This window comes from Lampetra planeri, chromosome 5 (assembly GCF_965212315.1).
Source record: "Lampetra planeri chromosome 5, kcLamPlan1.2.h2, whole genome shotgun sequence".
NCBI lineage: Eukaryota > Metazoa > Chordata > Hyperoartia > Petromyzontiformes > Petromyzontidae > Lampetra > Lampetra planeri.
The window spans coordinates 22,833,944-22,857,080 of record NC_136111.1 but is presented as its reverse complement, the minus strand read 5'-3'; the positions used below and the strand labels follow the sequence as shown (position 1 = coordinate 22,857,080).

Genomic DNA, 23,137 nt, shown 5'->3' with positions numbered 1-23,137 from the left:
CAGTATCCTGTTCAGAGATCGAGACACCTTAAGTCACTATTAGGCTCTCTCCATGAGTTTTTAAATCAAAACAATGTCTTGCCAGTGCAGCATGTACTGCACCAATACAAAGACAACACGCTGAAAAAATCTCGCCACATAATGTGCAAGTGTCTCCCCCTGGTGACCAAATATACATTGCGGCAGAGTGGAGCGGATGTTCATGATTTAAGTGCCCTTTCATACATGTTTTTTTAAAAAACCGATGTTAAATACCGCAACGGCCATCACGAACGATATTTACCGAGCAAATGCTCCCCGCGAAGTAAAGCAGACGATGCGCGCTTGCTTTATCCCGTGTTGTATTTAACATTTCGAGCTCTCGGAATTGTACGAAGTGCACACAGCAGTCGTTGCCTTGAAGTAGGAGCTGGAGATTTTTTTGGGGGGGAATCTAATTCCTGTAATGCGCAGCGAATATGTAAAAGTCTTTGATCAGTTCATGCTGCCAGCTATGACAAGTGGCTCAGAAACATCAGACACTCACAACCAAAATACTAACCCGAGCACCAAATATAGAATGGGGACGTGTAGTAGTGGCCAATGCATTGGGCATTCGTGTATTACACAGAGTAGGTACAAATAAGCACGAAGATAAATCCATTCGTCTGCAGCACACGGACACCTTGGTACGAATCTCAATCACTTTAAACAAACACAAGTGCGCCTGTGCATGACAGCTTTCTAGACGGGTGACCACGAATGTACACACAGCCAATGAAGTGATGATAACAGCAGGTCCGTGGTGGGACGCATATTCAAGAACAACCTGAAATGTCGTGTTTTTTTAAAACTAGCAGTTGCTGAGCACATCGCTGAAGGCCCATAACGCAAAGGAGTCAGCAACTAAGAGCGCTCGAGACAGCAGACACCAAACTTGCGGGAGGGAGGAGACTTGAGTTACAAACTTGGACAGCGCAATTAAAGAATTTGGGGGACATGTACAATTATTTTACATCAGGTAAGGTCCACCGAGCGATATAGCTCTTTTCCAGACGCCACCTGGCCACAAATGATATCTCAACAAAGTGGCTTGTCATCATCACGTGGAAATTTACAGCAGCCAAATACTCTAAGCGCACGTTTCTAAATGCGGAGGGAAAAACTGGAGGACCCGGAGAAAAATATACGCGACTACGGGGAGAGAAAGACATGCAAACTCCAAATATACAGCAGCAGGCGTCAGGGTCTGGATCGAACCCACGACCTCATGTATACCAGGCGAGGGAGTGAACATGTCACCACGTGGAGAGAGACACGCAAACTCCAAATATACAGCAGCAGGCGTCAGGGTCTGGATCGAACCCACGACCTCCTGTATACCAGGCGAGGTAGTTAACATCTCGCTACCGCGGCGCCCATTGATGAGCTTGCCCTCGTGGGTTCACTCCGACAACAGGACGGCCTGGGGAGGCCTTCATCCAGCAGTGGATAGGCCATGGCCAATGATGACGGCGCGCTCAACCGCTTGCTAAGAGGCCGAGGATTGCAGCAGCAGCAGCAGCCTGGCGTACTAGTGGGCGCCACTGATGGGCCCTGATATGGAAACCGCGGCTGTTCGGTGCCGGGCTCTGTGGGCAGCCGCATTGGTTAGCGCCACGAGGCCAGGCCACACGGTACAGTGTGGGGGCCTTCATCTCTATCGCTCTCTCACCCCACCAACAACAGCCATCAGACAATGCGCTTCGTTAACGTATTTATTTATTTTGATTGATTAACGTTGTCGTTTTGGTGACCCAGGATCATTCGTGGTGGCCCAGGTCACGCTTACAGATGAGGCTATACAAAGTGTTTCAAGTTCCTCTCCTGGTTAAACGAAATTAACTTCAAACTAAATTATCATCGCTCATGGTCAATCCACTGCTGGATGAACGCATCATCCCCCAAGCCGCCGCCATCTCCGACAATCCTGCGATTTGCAACAATGTTGATAACCAAGCACGTCGTAATAGGCGCTGCGCACACGAGCGGCGAATCCATCGCTCCATCAAAAGCAGCGCTGTCCTGTTCGTGTCAGCAAGATACACTTTGGGTTAATTAAATTATGTAATGTGCACAAAAGCAAAACAACCAACACTTTATAAACCAGTATTGTGCCTGTGGCAGTGCGTGGGGCTTATGAGACGGTCGATAGAGTGCTCCGTTTGACTCCCGCATGAAGCCAAAACGCTCATCACGAATGTAGTTTGGTCACACATCCCAACGTAGCTGGACCATCCTCTAAATGTTTGGCCAATATTTTTTTAAATTTTGAGTCGATATTTTAAAACAAATATATTATTGAGACTCAATATTTTCTGGTGAAGGGCATCACCATCATGATGGTGATGAATACACGTGCTGTATACGTTCACTCGTGGCTCGTTTTAGTGTGAAGCGTTATCAAGGATAACACAACAACGCACGTGCCACGATTGTCCAACCGATATAATATACACTTATAGTTAACATAGCCATACATAACCTATCCTATATATTTTTTACCCGTTCGGATTGTGGTTTTGATGCGTGCAAAGTTCTGGTGGCATAAATGTGTTCTGGTGTGCACAACATATAGTGCACGCGTGTGCGCTATTTCCCGGCAAACGTTTCTCATATCGCCTCGTGTGGCCCTGAGCAGCCAACAACCCCTGCGGTACTGATAAACGTACCGCCTGTGACGCCCACTTCCCATGCACAATGCCAGTAGATGCTCGAGATACCAGCTGGGCCCCTGCATTACCATCGGGCCCTCCTTACATGCAAATCGCTCCGTATAAATACAAATAATCATCATCATCATCATCAAAACGACAAAGGGGGTTTGTGTCAACCGCAGCGACGTGTTATGTTGAGTAATGACCATTTAGCTGACAATTAATAATTCCAACGAGGGATGGGGAATATCATGTTTAAAATAATAAGTGCAATAAAGATCGCATTGTCAGCTGAATTAATGTTTGAATAAATTGGCAGTGTAATTCATGCAAATGAATGCATACATGAACGACTACGCTAATTTGTGAATAAATGCGCGAATGAATATAATGGTGAGCGAATGGATGAGTGAATTAAATAATGAATGAATACAACTATTATATGTTTTTAAAGATAACGTAATTAACGACGACTCGACATATGCTGCTGCATTAACGGGTGTGTGAATGAGTTAACGACCGAATCTGTGGGATGATGAGTTTATTTTTATTTTTCTATCTACGTCGCTTTACCGAAAGACCCAAAGAATATGAGTGAATATACTATTAATGAATGATTTAGCAAGTAAACAGACCACTGCATAAATTAATTATAGAATGCAAATGAATAATACATTGATTAAATGAACTAATTATTCAATTTAATAATTTCATATATGAATGGGTGAATTTTAAACGTTTTGCTGCGTTAATAAATGACCAATTCAGTTAATAACAATTGGATTAGTAATTGAGAATGTGAATTGAACGAAATCAGTCGGTGGACAATACCGTACATGAATTAAACAATTATAGAATCAGCCAATGATTGAAAATTATGGATGAGATAAGCTAAATTGACTGCGTAAATGATTTTGTACTCTAATGCATCAGCTGATGAATTGCATGAGTGAACGAGTTTATACAATGATATGCAGTAAGAGCAATTTGGCCACTGCGTGAATCCATGAAAATATTACAGCGCCCAGCTACTGAGTCGGTTAATGATTGACTCGGTGAATGAGTGAAGTGATGAGTTGGTGAAGGATTGACTCGGGGAATGATTGACACGGTGAATGAGTGAATGGATGTCTCAGTGAATGGGTGACGAATGACTCGGTGAAGGAATGACTCGGCGAATGAGTGAATGAATGACTCGGTAAATGATTCATACGGTGAATGAGTGAATGAATGAGTCGGTGAGCTAGCCCCGCCCACGGATTGCGCGCGACTACTGAGTGACGCGTTACCCCCCCCCACACACACACAGACCCTGCTGCTGGTGCCGGATGCTGCGGTGCGAGGAGCGATCCATTATCAGCATCAGCAGCCGCAGGAGGAGGAAGAGGCGAACAGCCAGACACGGACAGCTATTCCCCACAGCACCATCGCCCACCATCATCTCTGCTGCTGGCGGGCCCAGCGAATCGGCTACGGGAGGGACGCGACTCGGCCATGCAAGGAAGGAGAAGCGTGGGAGGAGGATTCTGCTGATGATGATGCTGCTGATGATGCTGTTCGCTGTGAACGCTTGGGAATGACGATGCTGCTGCTGCTGATGATGATGATCGAGGCGGGTAGAGCAGCAGCAGGTCTGTGGCCGTGTCGCCTCGCCAGGCAGCAGCCGTCCTCGGTGCCGTGTTGCCCGGCAGCAGTTTGGTCCGAGGGCATTATTTGATTCGTCTGAGCCTGGACGAGTTGATGGAGTGACGGCTGATTCGTGGTAATGCTGGTGTGACGGGCATATGGTCGTGTTTATTCTGTCAAATGGATTTCGTCAGCCCGGTTTGTGCAATTCCAGCGTTCGTTTTATTAGCTGCACGCTACAATTTGGGCGCACTCTCTGCGGTCTATGATCATCATCGTCATCATCCTTATCTCGGCACGTATCGTCACCCTCGGTAATTTATCGCATGATTAAATCGTCATCAGCAGCGTCATCAGCATCTATATTGGATGTTCAATGTCACTGCCATCTCGTTCATATCGTCTCTGATATCAAAATAATCACACATCTTTTTTTATCACGATCGCCATATTATCATATATTATGTCTATATCATCGTCATCATCATCTTGATCTTCATCGCCATAATAATATCATCTTAGGTCAGTCCATATCCTCGCCAGTAGTGTTAACTTCATATCATCAGCATGGAATCTACTGGGTCCGTATAATCGCCATCATCATATCATCGATTGAATCGTCGTAATCATTACCATCTACTGCGTCAATATCTATATCAACGACCGTTGGACACCTCCACCATCATCATCTTCATCAGCGCTCGCCAGCTCCTCCTCGCCTCCATCATGATGACCCACGCGCTGCAGTCCGGACTTCGCGCGGACACGCTGGAGAAGGCTCGCGTGGAGCTCTGCGAGAGGCCGGACGCCATCCAGCAGGACATCCAGGAGGTCAGGGACATGATCGTGACCCGGCCGGACATCGGCTTCCTCCGCACGGACGACGCCTTCGTGCTGCGCTTCCTCCGTGCTCGGAAGTTCCACCACTTCGAGGCCTTCAAGCTGCTCGCCCAGTACTTCGAGTACCGGCAGCAGCACCTGGACATGTTCAAGAACTTCAAGGCCACCGACCAGGGCATCCGGCAGGCTCTGCGAAACGGCTTCCCCGGCGTGCTCTCGCACTCCGATCACTACGGCAGGAAGATCTTGGTCATTTTCGCCTCCAACTGGGACCAGATCAGGTGAGTGGAGGTGGTCGTGATGTTGTAGCTGTTGCTGCTGCTGTTGATGATGATTATGTTTTGTTTACAGCCTCACTGAGTCTCCAACACAGAACTTTAATGTCCCGGCACGTGTCTTGTATTTTAATTTATAATCCAGGAGGGGCCTGAATCAGGATGACCGGGTTCAGCTTTTTGAGTAATCTGTGCGGTGTGCGTCATGGTGGATGCGAGGGTGAGCGCGATGGCGATGATGTCAGCCCACGAGGTCTATGATGACCTACGGAGGTGGGTGATGTACAAGCCCCGTCGACGGTGTTGTGGGATCCAACGCCGCCTGCGCGAGGAAACTGTGAACTTTCTGTACACACACACGCCCTCTTCTGTAGACACAACCTCGTTCCAACAACAGATGTCTCCCATCTGTGTCTGATCCTCCAAACCTGCCCGCATGTTGCAGACCTGCTCCATCAATTCGTCATTGTACAACATGTGTTGCATGTACAGTTCCTTGTCCACCCACTGCTGGATAAAGACCACCCCCACACTATGTCGGTCATGGCAGACCATACCTCACCCCGCTGATGAGTGTGGGTTGCTGAAGGTGGCGGATGTCCAGGTTTGGTTTTGACATCACTCGCCAGTGATGTTAGCCAAGGCCAGAAATCAAGCTCCGGTCTTGGGGTGCAGGGTGCTAACCACTGCACCACAACCCTCCTCAATTATGCATAGAGCTTGGCTTATCACCGGGTGAGAGCCTAGAGTGACCATTTGTACTCGGCAAGCGATTAACAGATCTGGGTAGCGGATTAGCTGGCGATAGATGGATCTGTGCAGGACTGTGGGGGTTCCTCCGGTTTGGCCCCCCAAACACGACGCCAATCGCCCGTCGAGGGACTTGGCCAAGACGTCGCCAGCGCAGCTGGACGCCTCCTGAAGAGGGAGGCTTGAGGTTCAACGAGGCGCTGCTGGGATTGACCAATCGCCATTCAATAATTTTGCAGACGAATTGTGTGATGGACTTCTGTGTCCCAACTCGGAGCAGGGCCAACATCGTGCGTGGCCAGGTAACTTCTGTAAAATAAGTTAATGCCTCGGTGGGCTTTGCCCTGCGGGATGGGGATGGTTTAGTTGTATTTGTATATTATTCTGGGTGATTTGTTTGACTTTCTTGCACTTTGTACTGTTTGTTGTTGTAACGTTCTTACCCCGTGCCCCGACTAGACGTATGTGACACAAGAGCTTTACAGCTCATCGGATTCCTCTTGCAGTGTAAATACAATCTTCTGAATATTCTCATTACGAGGCAGAATTATCGCTGGCCTCCACTCCTGCGCCACGGATACAGGGGACCCGGTCCTATTGATGATATATGGCAGTAGCGGTTGAGGGAAGTTCTCCCCAAACGGCAATAATCACTGAACTCGCCACAGGGCGCGTCTCTCCTCGCTGACCAACTTACAGGTGCACGGTAAACACGTGGGGGTGGGGTGGGTAGGCCTTGGAAGAGGAGACGAGGGAATGTGGCGTCGCCTGAGAATCTCCGGCGGTCTGGGTGGTGGCGGAGGTTTTGTCTTGTCGACGTGTGGAACGGTGTTCAGTGTGCGCCCTACGTAGCCGTGGTGGTGGTGGTGCCACCGCCGCCGTTAACCGGCGCTGATTGTCAAAGGCGCAGCGGGCGGTGGGGTTCATCTGCTCGGTGGGGTTCATGGTGCGGTTCATCTGCTCGGTGCGGTTCATCTGCTCGGTGCGGTTCATCTGCATGGTGAATGTCACGCAACGTGGCTTACACACGCACGTATGTAAATATGTGTTTCTATACACGCGTGTGTGTGTAAGACAACAATCAAAATTAATTACACAAATTAAATTTAATAAAATATCAGCATCATATGCGATGTATACATTTCGCTGTTGGTCTTGGAGTAACATTTCCTGTGACCAATTCACCCAGAATTTACTGTGTAACAAAAAAAATAGATATTATTTGTTCCTGGGTAGTAAGTGTTATTTCCTAATTGCGTATGCCTCAAAAGTATATAAAATGGCTGTTATTCCCCACAAACTTTGCTTTTGTGACCAGGACAGTGATATTTTTTTTATTTACCAACTTTCAATGAGAAAACGTGCGCATTTGTATCATTCCTTCACGTAAAGTTCTGGTCACAAAAACAAAGTTTGTGTGTAATAATAGCCATTGAGGCATAAGCAATTAGGAAATAACACTTGCTACCCAGGAACAAAACTCGTGTCACATAGTGGAATGTGCCCAGTCCCGTCAGAGCCTGTCCCGTGCTTGTGTGCGTGATCACCATGCACGTCAGGTTGCTACAGGCCGCAGCGTGGGCGACGCAGACGGCAGTGCAGCGGAATCCATTGTTGTATTGCACCTCTATGCTCGCACGTCTATGCTGCCCCTGTTTCACCAACCAGCGCTGCCCAGCATGGTGAACTACCTCCAAATAACCTCCCCGGGTCCGCACGGGCACACGGATGAACCTCGCCCGGCAGTGGAGCGACAAGGAGCGCTGCGGAAGTGTCCCGCTGCGGAACGCTGCCCGCCGTGGCGCGTGGCGGACGGCCAGCGCCGCGCTGCGTCACGCGTGCCGACGCTTTCTCCGCTCCCGCAGGTACACCTTCGTGGACATCCTTCGCGCCATCCTTCTCTCCCTGGAGACCATGATCGAGGAGCCCGAGTTGCAGGTGAACGGCTTCGTGCTCATCATCGACTGGAGCAACTTCTCCTTCAAGCAGGCCTCCAAGCTCACGCCCGGCATGCTCCGGCTGGCCATCGAGGGCCTGCAGGTGAGAGGCCTCGCGTCCGTCCGCCCGCCTCGTTCCCGACACGCCGGTGTTCTGCGCCGCCAACTCCAGTTCGTCGCCGTGCTAGTCGATCTCACGTCGTGACGGGAAACCCTTGGGTGGATAAAGGGGAGGAGTGACTTAGAAGTTGGGACAAATTCCTCCAATCATCTGGTTCCTCCCCCCCCGCACTCTGTTCAAGAGAGATCGTGATTAGTCTCATGGCACGACACCAGGAACATAATTGGCGAAAAAACCTGGACAAATTGGCAATTTTTTAAAAAGACCTCTCAATGCCACGTCGGTCATGAGAGTAGTTTGACCATACATCACCATGCTGGTGAGTGCGGGCTGTTGGAGGCTCAGGGGACCGTTTAAGACACCTATTACCGCTGCTGTTGGCTATGCCTGGGAATCAAACTCAGGTTTAGAGGCTCAGAGCTCTTGTCAGAACGGATTTGTGGGTTCCTGCGTTGAGTATGTTGCTGTCGCTGGCTGCCACCGGGAGGCGAGTGAGTGGGTGAGGGGGCCGATTGAACGCTGCTGCGCCGCAATCACCCCTCTCAAAATACCTTGGCAATTACACAGCGAACCTGAAATTCACGTGCATTATCTCATTAGCTCATTGTTACATGAAAAAAAAAACAATTCGAGCTCTCTCCCTTGGGAATGTGGAAATGACAGGCTTGCTGCTGCCATCGTTATTTTAGGTTCGTGATTTACTACTATAATGAGCCAAGAATGTCCGTGTGTCCCGCACGTGATGTCACTCCACATGCTGCACCCCCTCCCAAATAACCTTGAGGGGGTGACGTCACTCCACATGCCACACCCCTCCCCAATAACCATTATCGGGTGACGTCACTCCACATGGGGGCAACCCCCCCCTTCATTAATAATCATGAGCTGAACTATTTTTCTATTACATTTTTCAGATTTACTGCAACATACACCCGTCCTTGGACGGGCACACAAGCGGGTAATTTATATTGGAGCACCGCGGAGAGCCTGTAGGGTCTCGTGTGGCAAGTGAATTTCTCATTAATGTTGCGTTAAAATACACTGATGCACGAAGGCCTCCCCTTGCTGTGTGAGTCGCGGGCTTTGTCTGACCACACTTTGCCGTATTGGTTCGTGACGATCGGTTGAAGTGAGGAGGCCTTGGGCCAATTCATATACCGCTCGCCACTGATGTTAGCCGCGAATGAAACTCGTTTCACCGGTACGCAGCGGAATGTGCTTACCACTGTGCCACTGCTCCTTCCTCCACATTATGATATATACAACTCCATTCATCATTGGCATTATCATCATCATCACTGTCAGTAATTGAATGGAATCCATCACACGCACTATTCCGTGTATTTCTCCTACTCGCGCATTTTTTTTCTGTCTCTCAGTGTGTGTGTGTGTGCTCGTGCTTGTATGTGCAACTATGTTTGATGCCTTTATATATTTCATCAAAACAACAGCACAGCAAGTTTGTCATCCCTCGTTTGTTCCGTGCGCATAACGGCAAGCTCTGAGAAAGACTTCAGTACCAGCTTTGGTTTCTAATCACCCGCGGTCTGGAGTGGACATCTCTTCAGTCTATGTGATCCACACCGCAGCCCTTCACGGTGTGCGCGCGAGCGCGTCACGTGCTGTATGCACTTCTGCATAAAAGCAACGCTCACACGGCGGTGGCTGTAGGCTACTGCACGTGGCTGTCTGCGGAGGCAGGAGCAGCAGCAGCGAGGGTTGGTGGCTCACCACACAGACGGAGTGGAACGCCCTTCCCGTGGGCGTCCAAGAGGAGCCTGGCTCGCCAGGAGAAGGCAGTAGGGCAAAGTGTGGACTAATCTCCGTCCGCTCCATCTGCGTGGGATGTGTTTGTACCTTCGCGTGTCATGAATTTTGCAGCGTTGTGAGATGCCGTTTGCACTAGTATTTACTAACGCCTATTAAGATTATACATTTTAAACCGTCTATATATGGGGGAGCGGTGGCGCAGTGGGTAATGCACTAGACAGTCAACCCAGCAACCCTGGGTTGCATTGCCTGCCACAGTTAAGAGCAGTGGCAAGTGACACTTGATCCAGTCCAGGGGCTCCCCTTGACCACCACCACCACCACCACCCACCACCATCACGCACCTACCAGTGTGGTGGTGAAGTACCCCAAAACAAACCCCATGAAGGACACCATGTGGACAGGCCTTCATCCAGCAGTGGATGGACAAAGAGCTGTAAATTATAAAAGAGATTTTTTTCGATTTAAATCTTTCGTGACTGCAGGGATTCATCTTCTTGGTTCTTTCGGTAAAGTCACGTAGAAGGGAAATAATAAAATAATAAAAATAAAACATAATAAAATAATTCTCACGACGTTTCGGCTACAACGCAAGCAGCCGTCCTCAGGTGAAGAATGAAACACCACCAAGCTTGGAGCGTATATTTAAGCTGGGTTGGAGGGGGAAGAAGAGCGCCTTGACAAAATAATTTGCATATCAAGAGGAATTTAGCATATTTATGGGAAATGCGTAGGAGGTGGGCGGGGGGTTTCAAAGTCATATTATGCCCGTGCATTATGCAGGATTAGCAGCATCAAAGGGAGGGGATAGGGGGTAGCATTAACAAAGGGAAGGAATGTTAATAGTATGTAGCTGCAGTTACTAAACCACCACGTAAAAAACTAAATTATAAACTACATAGTATCATCAGTATACTAAATATACTCTCCAATAAGCTGAGCTACTAACAGTAAGTAATACATTACAATTCCATGTCCCCCTCTAACCCAGCTTAAATATACGCTCCAAGCTTGGTGGTGTTTCATTCTTCACCTGAGGACGGCTGCTTGCGTTGTAGCCGAAACGTCGTGAGAATTATTTTATTATGTTTTATTTTTATTATTTTATTATTTCCCTTCTATGTGACTTTACCGAAAGAACCAAGAAGAAGAGGTTTTTTGTTTGTTAGATTGCGCAAATGTATAAATGTGTCGTTAAACCCGCTACCACCCGACACAACCAACTAGTAAGGGTTGTCGCGTAAACAGAACGTGGCCAATTCGTCACCAGTACAGAACACCGGTGTGTTGGAGAGCCAAGCCACAACATTTACAATCTGAGTACGACGTTTCGCCAGTAATTACGACTAGCTTCATCAGGCGACAGCCAGATTTGGCTTGGCTCTCCAACACACCGGTGTGCTGTACTAGTGACGAATTGGCCACGTGCTGTTTACGTGACAACCCTTACTAGTTGGCTGTGTCGGGTGGTGGCGGGTTTAACGACACATTTATATATTTACGCGATCTAACCACAAAAAAACTGTATTATGGATGATATTGGTAACGAAAGCCTGCTACGTGTGAAGCTGTAAACTAAACTACCATGATGGGACGTGCAAACTAAATAAAAATATTTGATTTTATATGTGTAGGGACACATTCGGGAAGGAGGCGTATTGTCTGCCTTTTGTAATTGCTTGTTACAGCCTCCACAACGACACTAATGATTATTTTCATTGCCGGCATTTGTTTACGCAGGCCTGACTGCTGATGAGACACTAAATGTTGACACCGGCTCACAGTTTGCTTTCACTGAACCAAAGCTGCTGTGGGAAAAAAAAAATTCAGTGGGATGTATTAAAAAAAATATATATATTTTTTTAAGTAGAGGGCAGACATGGGAAGGACGTGTACTGCTTTTTAAAACTGTATTTTGTGACTCCGTTCACGCACCTGGAATGAACGCCACGCCAAGCCAGCTTGTGTGACTTCACTCCGGCACGAATGAACCCCCCTGGGGGCCAACCTCCGCTGAGAGCAGCAGCGCACGGCGGCACGTGCGCTCCCATTTTCTATTCGCCGTCCCTTTGTGGATGGCACATTAATTCCTTCCAACGGTGGTTACGTACTCGGCGTGCCGCGGGGCTTGCCGGCCGACTACAGGTGAGGCGCGGTGGCGACGCACCGCGTGGAACGGGGAGAGGTGCCGGTGACGGCCACCGTGGATCCGTCGTCAGCTCCGAGCGGACGCGTCGACGCGGTTCTCGACGCACCGCGCGAGTTGTTGGCGATCGTCGACCTTGGAGGCGGCAAAAACCCGGCGGGCCTCCGCCAGGCTGAGCGTCAAAAATTGTTGACGCGCTCCATGCAAACAGAGTGCAGGAGTTGCTCGGCGAATCTCGAAGTTATAATATACAGTGAGGGAAAAAAGTATTTGATCCCCTGCTGATTTTGTACGTTTGCCCACTGACAAAGAAATGATCAGTTTATAATTTTAATGGTAGGTTTATTTGAACAGTGACAGACAGAATAACAACAAAAAAATCCAGAAAAACGCATGTCAAAAATGTTATACATTGATTTGCATTTTAATGAGGGAAATAAGTATTTGACCCCTCTGCAAACATGACTTAGTACTTGGTGGCAAAACCCTTGTTGGCAATCACAGAGGTCAGACGTTTTTTGTAGTTGGCCACAAGGTTTGCACACATCTCAGGAGGGATTTTGTCCCACTCCTCTTTGCAGATCTTCTCCAAGTCATGAAGGTTTCGAGGCTGACGTTTGGCAACTCGAACCTTCAGCTCCCTCCACAGATTTTCTATGGGATTAATGTCTGGAGACTGGCTAGGCCACTGCAGGACCTTAATGTGCTTCTTCTTGAGCCACTCCTTTGTTGCCTTGGCCATGTGTTTTGGGTCATTGTCATGCTGGAATACCCATCCACGACCCATTCTCAATGCCCTGGCTGAGGGAAGGAGGTTCTCACCCAAGATTTGACGGTACATGGCCCCGCCCATCGTCCCTTTGATGCAGTGAAGTTGTCCTGTCCCCTTAGCAGAAAAACACCCCCAAAGCATAATGTTTCCACCTCCATGTTTGACGGTGGGGATGGTGTTCTTGGGGTCATAGGCAGCATTCCTCCTCCTCCAAACACGGCGAGGTGAGTTGATGCCAAAGAGCTCCATTTTGGTCTCATCTGACCATAACACTTTCACCCAGTTGTCCTCTGAATCATTCAGATGTTCATTGGCAAACTTCAGACGGGCATGTATATGCGCTTTCTTGAGCAGGGGGACCTTGCGGGCACTGCAGGATTTCAATCCTTCACGGCATAGTGTGTTACCAACTGTTTTCTTGGTGACTATGGTCCCAGCTGCCTTGAGATCATTGACAAGATCCTCCCGTGTAGTTCTGGGCTGATTCCTCACCGTTCTCATGATCATTGCAACTCCACGAGGTGAGATCTTGCATGGAGCCCCAGGCCGAGGGAGATTGACAGTTCTTTTGTGTTTCTTCCATTTGCGAATAATCGCACCAACTGTTGTCACCTTCTCGCCAAGCTGCTTGGCGATGGTCTTGTAGCCCATTCCAGCCTTGTGTAGCTCTACAATCTTGGTCCTGACATCCTTGGAGAGCTCTTTGGTCTTGGCCATGGTGAAGAGTTTGGAATCTGATTGATTGATTGCTTCTATGAACAGGTGTCTTTTATACAGGCAATAAGCTGAGATTAGGAGCACTCCCTTTAAGAGTGTGCTCATAATCTCAGCTCGTTACCTGTATAAAATATACCTGGGAGCCAAAAATCTTTCTGACTGAGAGAGGGTCAAATAATTATTTCCCTCATTAAAATGCAAATAAATTTATAACATTTTTGACATGCGTTTTCTGGATTTTTTGGTTGTTATTCTGTCTCTCATTTTTCAAATAAACCTACCATTAAAATTATAGACTGATCATTTCTTTGTCAGTGGGCAAACATGCAAAATCAGCAGCGGATCAAATACTTTTTTCTCTCACTGTATATATCTTTTTTACGGGAGGGTCCTGCTTTTGTGCTATTTGAGACATTGTCCGGGTGAATCGCGCCCCAGCAAACCCCCGAGGGCAGGGAGACGCAACCACACTCTGCCTGGCGGTTTGTGCGCGCGTGGCCGCTCGTGATGCGCGCCCGGTCCCCGCTCCGGCTACGCAACGTGGACAGCCGTGGGTTGTCAGTCCACTGCTGGATGAGAGCCTCCGCACGCCGTGCACGCTCTTGTAAGTTTTTGTTTGACCATTCCTCATCATGGCGGCCAGCACCCACGGGTGCACAACTCAGATGTCTTGTCCACTCGGTGTGCTTTGACGACAGGCGATGTACGCACTTTCTGTGCTGTTTCCTCGGGGAAAAATTTGGGCGTCTCACGCAACAGCATGTGCGTGATCCACCAACACCGGCTGCAGGGCACTGGGTTACAGGGCCACAGGGTTATATTATTATTAGGCCACAGGGTTATAGGGCCATAGGCTTACAGGCTCACAGGGTTATAGGGCCAAAGGGTTACAGGGTTATAGGGCGAAAGGCTTACAGGGTCACAGGGTTATAGGGACAAAGGGTTATAGGGTCACAGGGCTACAGGCCGTGCCACTCGCTATCCTGGAGAGAAGGTAAATGCGCATGCAGAACTCTGCACTGTCGGCAACAGCTTGTGTGTCAGATGAGGTTTGGCTTCCCCTACGCGAAGCCAGACGTGGGTGGTGAGATCTGTGGCGCAGTGGCTAGCGAGCCGTGCTACTTGCTACGTGGTTCGGCGACCTGAGTTTAATTCCCGGCCAAGGCCCCTCCTTCCCCAGCACGCACTGATGAAGTATGGACAAACGACCCTGCGTGACCGACAACGTCATGGGGAGGCCTGCAGCGAGCAGTGGATTGGCAATGCACGGGACATTGTCATTTAATTTTCGCAAGACAGGTGACAAAAAGGTGGGATTCCCACCTTTTGCCCCACTGCTGTGAGCGATCTGCCAGTGAACTCATTGTGATGAGCTCGATGGCAGCTGAGAGGCCGGAGGCAGCGATGGATGAGGGAAGCCTCGCAGCTGTCTAGACCGGCATTTGAACCCGTGCTCTCTAACCTGCACGTGCACCCATGCTAGCCTGTGCAGTAATCGTTGTCGAGGCGTGCGTTCGTATATATATACAGTTTGCAAAAATTGCAAATGCACATTTCCTTAAACCAATGTCATTGTGAGCGTCACGAGTGCCGCCCCGTTCTTCTGTGCAGGGGTTAATCGTAGGGCACGAGGTTCTACGAGCTGGCATCACGGACCGCATCACAGGGCCGGACACGAATAGAATCCACGATTTGTTTACCGTATCATCAGAAGACACGATTTATCCATTGCCGTATGAAGGTCTCCCAAAGCCGTCGCCACCTCTCACGTTACGCCGTCTAGCTTCAGCTCGATAGTTGTCATCAGCTCTCCGCGGCCTCCTGTAATCGCTCCACCTCTGCCGTGGACGTCCTGCCAGGCGTGCTGCCCAACTTCGTGGCTAGCTGTGGACGCGGAGAAGTGCAGTTGCAGGAGAAACCAGACGGGCCGTGGCCACACCGCGCGTGCCGGGGCTGTGGACCGAGCACGAAGCGATTCACGCCAATCTCCTGGTCTTAAGTGGCCGTGCACAGTGTGCACGTCACGGTGGCACGGAGAGGTGTCACGCCATCAAAACATAAAAGGCATGCGTGGTGTCCTTGGTGATGCCACGGGGCCTGCATAAGTCTTATATGGGTGCAATGAAAACATAGATTTAAAAAAAGATATATGTAATATATGTGATATATAAGATTTGGGCAGCTGTGGCATTGAATTTGCGGATTGTAACTCTGTGCTTTGCATCTTAGGCTGTGTGGCTGAAAATAATTTCATAATCACGTATGAACGTGTAGGCCGATTCAATTCACTGCTGCAGTATAAAGGGCGCACTGAGTCCTGTCTTTCGTAAGGGTTGTTTGACCATACTTCACTATGCCGGTCATTGCGGGTTGTGAAGAGAAGTTCCCCAACACCCAATGTTCAGACACCACTAAATGTTGTCTTTGTTCAGATATCACTAAATGTTATCTTTGTTCAGATATCACTAAATGTTCTCTTTGCTCAGATATCACTAAATGTGATATTTGTTCAGATATCCCTGAATGTTATCTTTGTGGGTGATCTCAGCATGATCTCATATTAATATTGAATTTCTGCTATTGATTCACAGTTGTGTTTGATGCCGTAGGGCAAAGCCATCGATAGATACCACACTGAATGCTAATTCCCTTCTTACTTTCATCGCAACAGCTGATCGAACGCCATGGCTCCGCATCTTACAGAGAAGAGTCTTAGAGGATTTACTTTGTATTCGCATTGAGACACATGTTTAATCTTATTACGGCGTCACGATATTTTAGTGTGTGCGGGGGGGGGGGTGTAAATGGATGAACATTCAGCCCTCGATCGGCAGTGCGGCACTGCGGTGCTGCTGCTGCTGCTGCTCTTCCCCTGGCCTCCGTGTCACCTGAATGTCGCCTCTAGCCTCTTGGGCGCGGGGGGGGGGCAGGGAAAAGTTCCACTCACCGAGAATGACGACATTGCAATAATTGGGCAACGCTGGAGAAACTGAAACAAAAAATAAATAGTGAACTCGGGTTTTGGCTTCGATAACAAATTCCACAACAACAAGAACCGAATCAAAGCACATTCCCCTCGCGTGTTTGTGTGCACGGTCACAGCCACGCAATGTACGATGTCCACCCCACTGCTCAGCGCCACACCAGGGCGTCGTGCAATCTCACACCGCAGGGAGTGCATTGGGCCTCTCAGCAGGGGGACATCGTGACACGGTGACTGGGAGGTAATGAGCATCCATCCGTGGGTTGGACAAGCAGGTTGAACAGAAACACACGCACGGGAGCGGCGTTCGCAAACGTGGCTGGGGGTGTTTGGTGGTCGCCACGAGATGAGTGGACGGCATGCGAGAGAGGGTTTTGTTTGTTTGCTGTTTTGGGGTTGGACCGCGTGATGGATGGACGCGTCGCCGTTCTTTCGCAATTCCACCCGCGGATATTGACGCGCGCGCCTCCATCGCTCAAGCAAAACGAAAAGAAGAAGCCGTCCCCAACAGTCTAAATGGGCTTGCCAAAAATCAAAGCGTTCCTTCCCCGTCGGTCTCCACATTTGCAAATCGCTGGCTACCGTAGAAAGAAAAAGAAGCCCGGCTGTGATGCCATAGATTTTGCGCCGTCTGTAGAGAATGAACGACAACGCAGGACGTTCATGTGCGGTGGTTCAGTTGCGAGAGGTCATGTGCACAAGGCAAGTTGCGAGAGGCCATGTGCACAAGGCAAGTTGCGATTCCCAGCATATAATTGACCCTGAAAGGCGAAATTAGAATTTAGCGGCGCTAAATAACGCTTGCTTTCACACGCCGCATTCGGCAGGATTTGAATTGGGGGCCGTCCATAAATGACGTCACGCGATTTTGGACGATTTTTGACCCCCCCCCCTCTTGTCACACGGCGTCACAAAAAGTCATACCCCCTCAAATATGACGTCACAAAGCTCTGCCCCCCTCCCCCCCCAAAATAAAACATGCTTCAAATCGCTTTAAACTATTGGCATTGTAGTGCGTATTTAATGTGGCGTTGCACTCTGATGTTGTAGGAGAAATAATTTATTAAAAAGTGTATTTAATTAAGTAGAACGTGTTTATATTTATTTAAAGGTGCGCATTTTGATGTGACGTCACATTTCTCAAAACCCCCCTCGTCACACATCGTCACAAATGTCTGACCCCCCCCCCCCCAGGTGCGTGACGTCATTTATGGATTGCCCCTTGGTAACGCCGCAATGAAATATGTATTCGTAGTTTTATTGCGGTTAAACATTTATGGCCCCTTTTGCGCTGGTCTGTATTACTTATTCACGCTTAAATGTAAGTAGAGTACATAAATGTGTAATTTAGAAGAAAAAAAATGACGTCAACGTTTTAACTCATAATGAACACACCGCTGCGTTGTCTCGCGTCATCTCAGCCACATCGAGCAAGCCCCCTCCCCTCGCACAAGGAACCGCGATAACTTGCTGCAAATCATTACCACGTTTATTAAACAAAAATTAATAATAGCGAAATACATTTTACGTAAGACGGCACAGTTTCAAAAAAGAAATGTGGTCGCGATGAATCTGATGGAAGTGTCACCCGGTGGTAGCGTGACATGCAGGTGCGGTGTGTTAATTGTTGTTCGTTCATTGTGAATTGTCAATGTCTCTGCGCTCGTGTTTGCATCGTGTTACAAGCGTGGAGGTGGCGACCGTCGCGATGCGACAGCTCGTGGAGCAGCAGTGCCCTCTGGTGGACACGTCAGCGACTGCGTCGCTATTTCCGTGGTCTCCTGGGTGACTGTGAGGGAGATCAACCGCGGCAGATGGCCTCTGTGCTCAGGGCCTTCCTCTCGTTTGCCTCATGCTGGGTTTTTTTCTGTGTTGTTGGGGGTCCCGGGTCTGAACAACTTAGGACGACGATGTGTCAACATCTTGTTTTGGGTCCAAGTCTTTCTTCGCATGTCCCTCTGTGCGCAGTTTATGTGGCCAAAGTTTTGCGGCTTTCTCCGTCTGAGCGGTATGTTTGCGTAGGGCTGGACTTGAGTGAGAAATGGTTCCACTTCACGTTGGCGCAAGTCCGGCAATTGGTGACATGCATGGGGTGAGGCAGTGGGGATGAGCTTCAGATTGAAGCTGTCAGATGTTCGTTTTTGGATAATTAGGCCCCAAATTTGAATCAGTTTCATGTTTGTGGATTAAAATTTGGTAAACGGTAAAAATACATTTTAGTGCACTAAATGTAACTTTAAATATTTTTTATTGCATTGAATGTTTTCACATAAAGTATCATCAAGAAAACAATCATTGTAATGTAAGGTTATTTTAGGCTGAATCATCAGTGGTGAGTCATCTGTGAACGGGTCCTGGACCCTGACCAGCGTGGTGAAGTATGGCCAAACATCCCCCATGACCAACGCAGCACGGGGAAGGCCCCATCCAGCAGCGGATTGACAAAGGGCTGTACATTTAAAATTGTTATATTCTTGGGTTTTCGGTAAAGTCACGTAGATAGTACTCGTTGGTTATTTCGGTAAAGTCACGTGACATTACCGAAAGACCCAATAATATTAATTCCTGCAGTCACGAAAGCTTTAAGTCGAGATTTTATTTTTGACTTAACATATCTTCAGGAAAAAATGTATGGCATCCTCTGAATTATTTTGTAATGGGGTGGTTTGGGCAAGCGTTCATCCAGCAGTGGATTTACCATAGTTGATGATGATGATGATAATGAATGCAATTAATGTAGCCTGAAGCAGTAAATCATTCTTACGCACATAAACCACATTTCCATTTCTATACACAACTCTTAGCTCTGGAAAATGTTGATAAGAGACTCCAAGTTGGTATTATTTAACTGGCAGACGACATGAGTCATAAGTCCATAGCCAAGCATCCACCCAAACTGGTTCACGGCATATATTCATATTTAGGAGGAAGTGACAGTTTTTTTTTTTATCAGCAGAGAACATTAGCTTCCGGGCCTAATATATATATTTTAATGGGACACAGCGTTGCACACTGAATAGAAGTTCCAGGGCCCAGAGGCCTCTGCATTCTGAGTGGTTTTGTGGCGACGCTTTGTGCTCCGCGTGAACGCTAAACCAAAGGTTCGAGGAAGATGCGCACCCATCGCCAATGTTCCCGGCATCCGTCGGGTCTTGCCACGTTTCGCAAGCTAAGCAGGAGCGAACCTGGAGCGCGCTTGGACGGGCGATCGCTGTGCTTAGCGGGTTGTCAGTGGCTGTGGGGCTACGTGATGGGCAACGCCTTCAGCAGCCGGCACTGATGAGCGTGGTGAAGTATGGTCAAATACAATCTGAGATTTACACGGCGTGGGGAGGCCCTCTCCAGTACAGGATTGACAAGGGGGCTATACGTGTGTATATATATACACATGAGGTGTGCAGGAACATTCGCCCGAGGGTGATACGTAACTGGGTGTCCATGAAAGGTAAGAGTCACTGTGCAAAAAACTAAATACTGCCACTTACGAATAAGGTTCACAGTTCTGCATGTCCCATACAATTCAAAAGACAAACCAATCATGAGTGTCATTGTGGGGAATGTAAGTGACAACATAAATAAGCAGAGGATACAATTCCTTCCTATGCCTGTCTCTGCACGTAAAAAAAAATCATCATCTAGATTTGTGATTGATTACACATCCCATCGGCCAACAAGGCCTTTTGGGAGTGCATCGCTTCCACAGCATTGGTTCACACAAGCCTGGGTTGACTCACAGGCCGACTGATGCAGCAATCGTCCCAGCTCAGATGAAGTTACACAGGTCGGGTTGAGAAGTGCCAAGTACATTAACCACATCCCTTGAAAATATTACCTTGAACGAATGCCCAATCAATATCTTGTTTTCATTTCACGTGAACATTGTGTTCTTAAAAAATACATTAAAAGCAAACTGCTGCAATTATTGGACTACCAAAATTCATCCGAAATGCGCTGTAACTTTAAATGTTTTATATTAAATGCCCGAATGTATGTTCCAAAGAGATAAAGGCATTTTGCGTTCACTCTTCTCCAGTGAATGTGTTTGTTTCTCTCTCCACCAACTCATCTTTGAAGTCCCTTGCCAACTCTCCGCAGCAGAGGCGAGTGGAGCGGCTGCCTGCAGCGAGGGGATTTGCACTTGAAAGGAGAGAGAGGGAGACAGTTCTGCAGCAGCGTTTCTCATTGGCCGCACAGATCCTGGCTGTCACATGGCAACATTGCCCAAGTTTCATTATTTAGTGCGACAGATTGCATGCTATTACGTGCCCATGCCAAGCAGCAGGAGCTCCAAATGAAGTTAAAATTGTACATAAGTACTCGCAGTCCCAAATGGAAGAAAAAAGTTACTTCCAATGAACTGGGGTGGCATTCAAGTGTGTGCAATGTGTGTATATATGTTGTGTGGTGTGTACTTCTTGTATAATTGGGTGGGATGATGATATTGACTGTAAACACAACGACATTAGATTTTTTTCCAGTCAAATCACATTGATGTTTATTCCCTCGGCCGGCTTTAAACTGTCGTATTGTTTTATTTACCAGGTAAGGCCCCCACTGAGCTATGCAGCTCTCTTTCAGAAGCGACCTGGCCCCAAATGATAGCCCAATGAAGTGACTTATCACGTGGAAATATATAGCAGCCAAATATTCTAAATGCGCGTTTCTAAATGCGGAGGGAAAATCCGAGGATCCGGAGAAAAATCCACACGACGACGGGGAGAGCGATATGCAAACTCCAAATAGATAGCAGGCGTCAGGGCTGGGATCGAAGCCACGACCTCGCCAGGCGAGGTAGTTAACATTTCACTACCGTGGCATCCAAGCTTGACCCAACCCCACGCTTTACCTTCAATCTCCACAGCCATTCAGCAATACGTATAATGCTCTGCGCCCACCCCCACCTACAGCTGTGTGATCATCTGTGCGCAGCCGGTGTGATAGGGAACTGAACTGCCCATCACACTCGTGTGCTACGAACGGTCAGAGACAGAGTGTCCTATGCATTCTTCGTGTAGTCCAAATATATCTTACAAAGCAATGACCGCAGGCCCATTGAGGATGGTGTGTTTTTTGTGACGTGCTTTCAGTCCCAGCCTTCCTAAGTGGGTTTTAAAAAATAAAACATGAAATATTTACACGGCCGATTTTAAGTAACTGCGCTTGCACACGCTGCCACGTCCAATTCCTCCACCGCCTGCCTGATGCCCCGTGATCCCCAGGACAGCTTCCCGGCGCGGTTCGGCGGGGTCCACTTTGTGAACCAGCCCTGGTTCATCCACGCGCTCTACACGGTCATCCGGCCTTTCCTCAAGGAGAAGACTCGCAAACGGGTGAGTCATTGCGAACCTGAGCCGAGCCGTGCCCGCCTGGTCTCGGTATGGCCCGGCACGGCCCGGCACGGCTCGTCTCTTGCCCGCCCGCACAGGAGACGGACCCTCCTCGCCCCATCTCAGACCCCACCCCGCCCCATTTCAGCCCCTCCCCCTCTATCCCCCCCCGCCCCATTTCAGCCCCTCCCCCCCATCCCCCCCACTCCACCCCCACAGCCCCATCTCAGCCCCTCCCCCTCTATCCCCCCCACTCCATCCCCCCCACTCCACCCCCACAGCCCCAGCTCAGCCCCTCCCCCTCTATCCCCCCCCACTCCACCCCCACAGCCCCATCTCAGCCCCTTCCCCTCTATCCCCCCCCGCCTTATTTTAACCCCCCCCTCCACCCCCACAGCCCCATCTTCACCCTCCGCCCCTCCATCCATAGAGCCAGACACTCACACACGGACGATGAGAGGGAGAGAGAGACACTCGCTCGACGCCCCATGGGTGCCACTGGTGCAGGGTGCTGGCGCTGTGTGCGGGGGTTGAAATGACGATGCACAGGAGGGTCGGCAGCCTGCCTCGCCTGGGTCTGGGTCTCACCATCGATGGCGAGGCGGGAGAGGAGAGTTTGCCCGTCGAAGCCTCCCTCCGACTCGTCTCCCTCGCTCCGCAGCGCAACCAGCCAAATGTGCGCATCACGTGGACATAGTTAAACGCTTTGAAATTTCAAGCGTTCTGACGCTTCAGCGCTAAATGAAATGGCAGCTGTGTTGTGGTTTTTGTTGTTGTTGCAGAGTGCTCGCAACATTTTGCGCGCAGCAGGTTTCGCGCGAATTGCCCGGCAGACTCTCAGCCCGCGTCTTGTTTAAGCCGTCCCTTGATGTGCACGCTGCAGCAGCAGCAACAAGAGTGACAAACATCAGTCCCGGTCATTTGTACCGCGTGGCCGACGGCGTTAGTTCGAAATGGAACCAGAACGCGACGAGTGGCCACGTGCGCCTGCGTGCTCCGTGACGCTTGGGACGGGATTGCCGCGCGGGGTACCGCGGGTCGGTTTTTTTTATTTCGGCTTTAAGACGGAGCTTGCGGTGGGGCGCGTGTGGGCGAGTTGGCGGGGCTGTTAGAATCGCGAGCAGTGTCTCCCTCTGGTCGTCTCGGTTTTTGTTGTTGTCACAGATGGCATTTAACAAAAAAATTTACTAAATAATAT

The 23,137-nt window shown here is 49.1% G+C and overlaps 1 protein-coding gene across 1 annotated transcript in view; it reads left to right on the top strand.

Annotated features, from left to right (window-relative positions):
* The first annotated feature begins 3,991 nt into the window (after positions 1-3,991).
* LOC144719160 (clavesin-2-like) overlaps positions 3,992-23,137 on the top strand; it is a 33,473-nt gene continuing 14,327 nt past the window's right edge. The window contains exons 1-3 of the mRNA XM_078595031.1: positions 3,992-5,422; positions 8,032-8,206; positions 21,832-21,942. Coding sequence (XP_078451157.1) covers positions 5,028-5,422; positions 8,032-8,206; positions 21,832-21,942 — 681 coding nt within the window. The 5' untranslated portion in view covers positions 3,992-5,027. The remainder of the gene's footprint in view (positions 5,423-8,031; positions 8,207-21,831; positions 21,943-23,137) is intronic.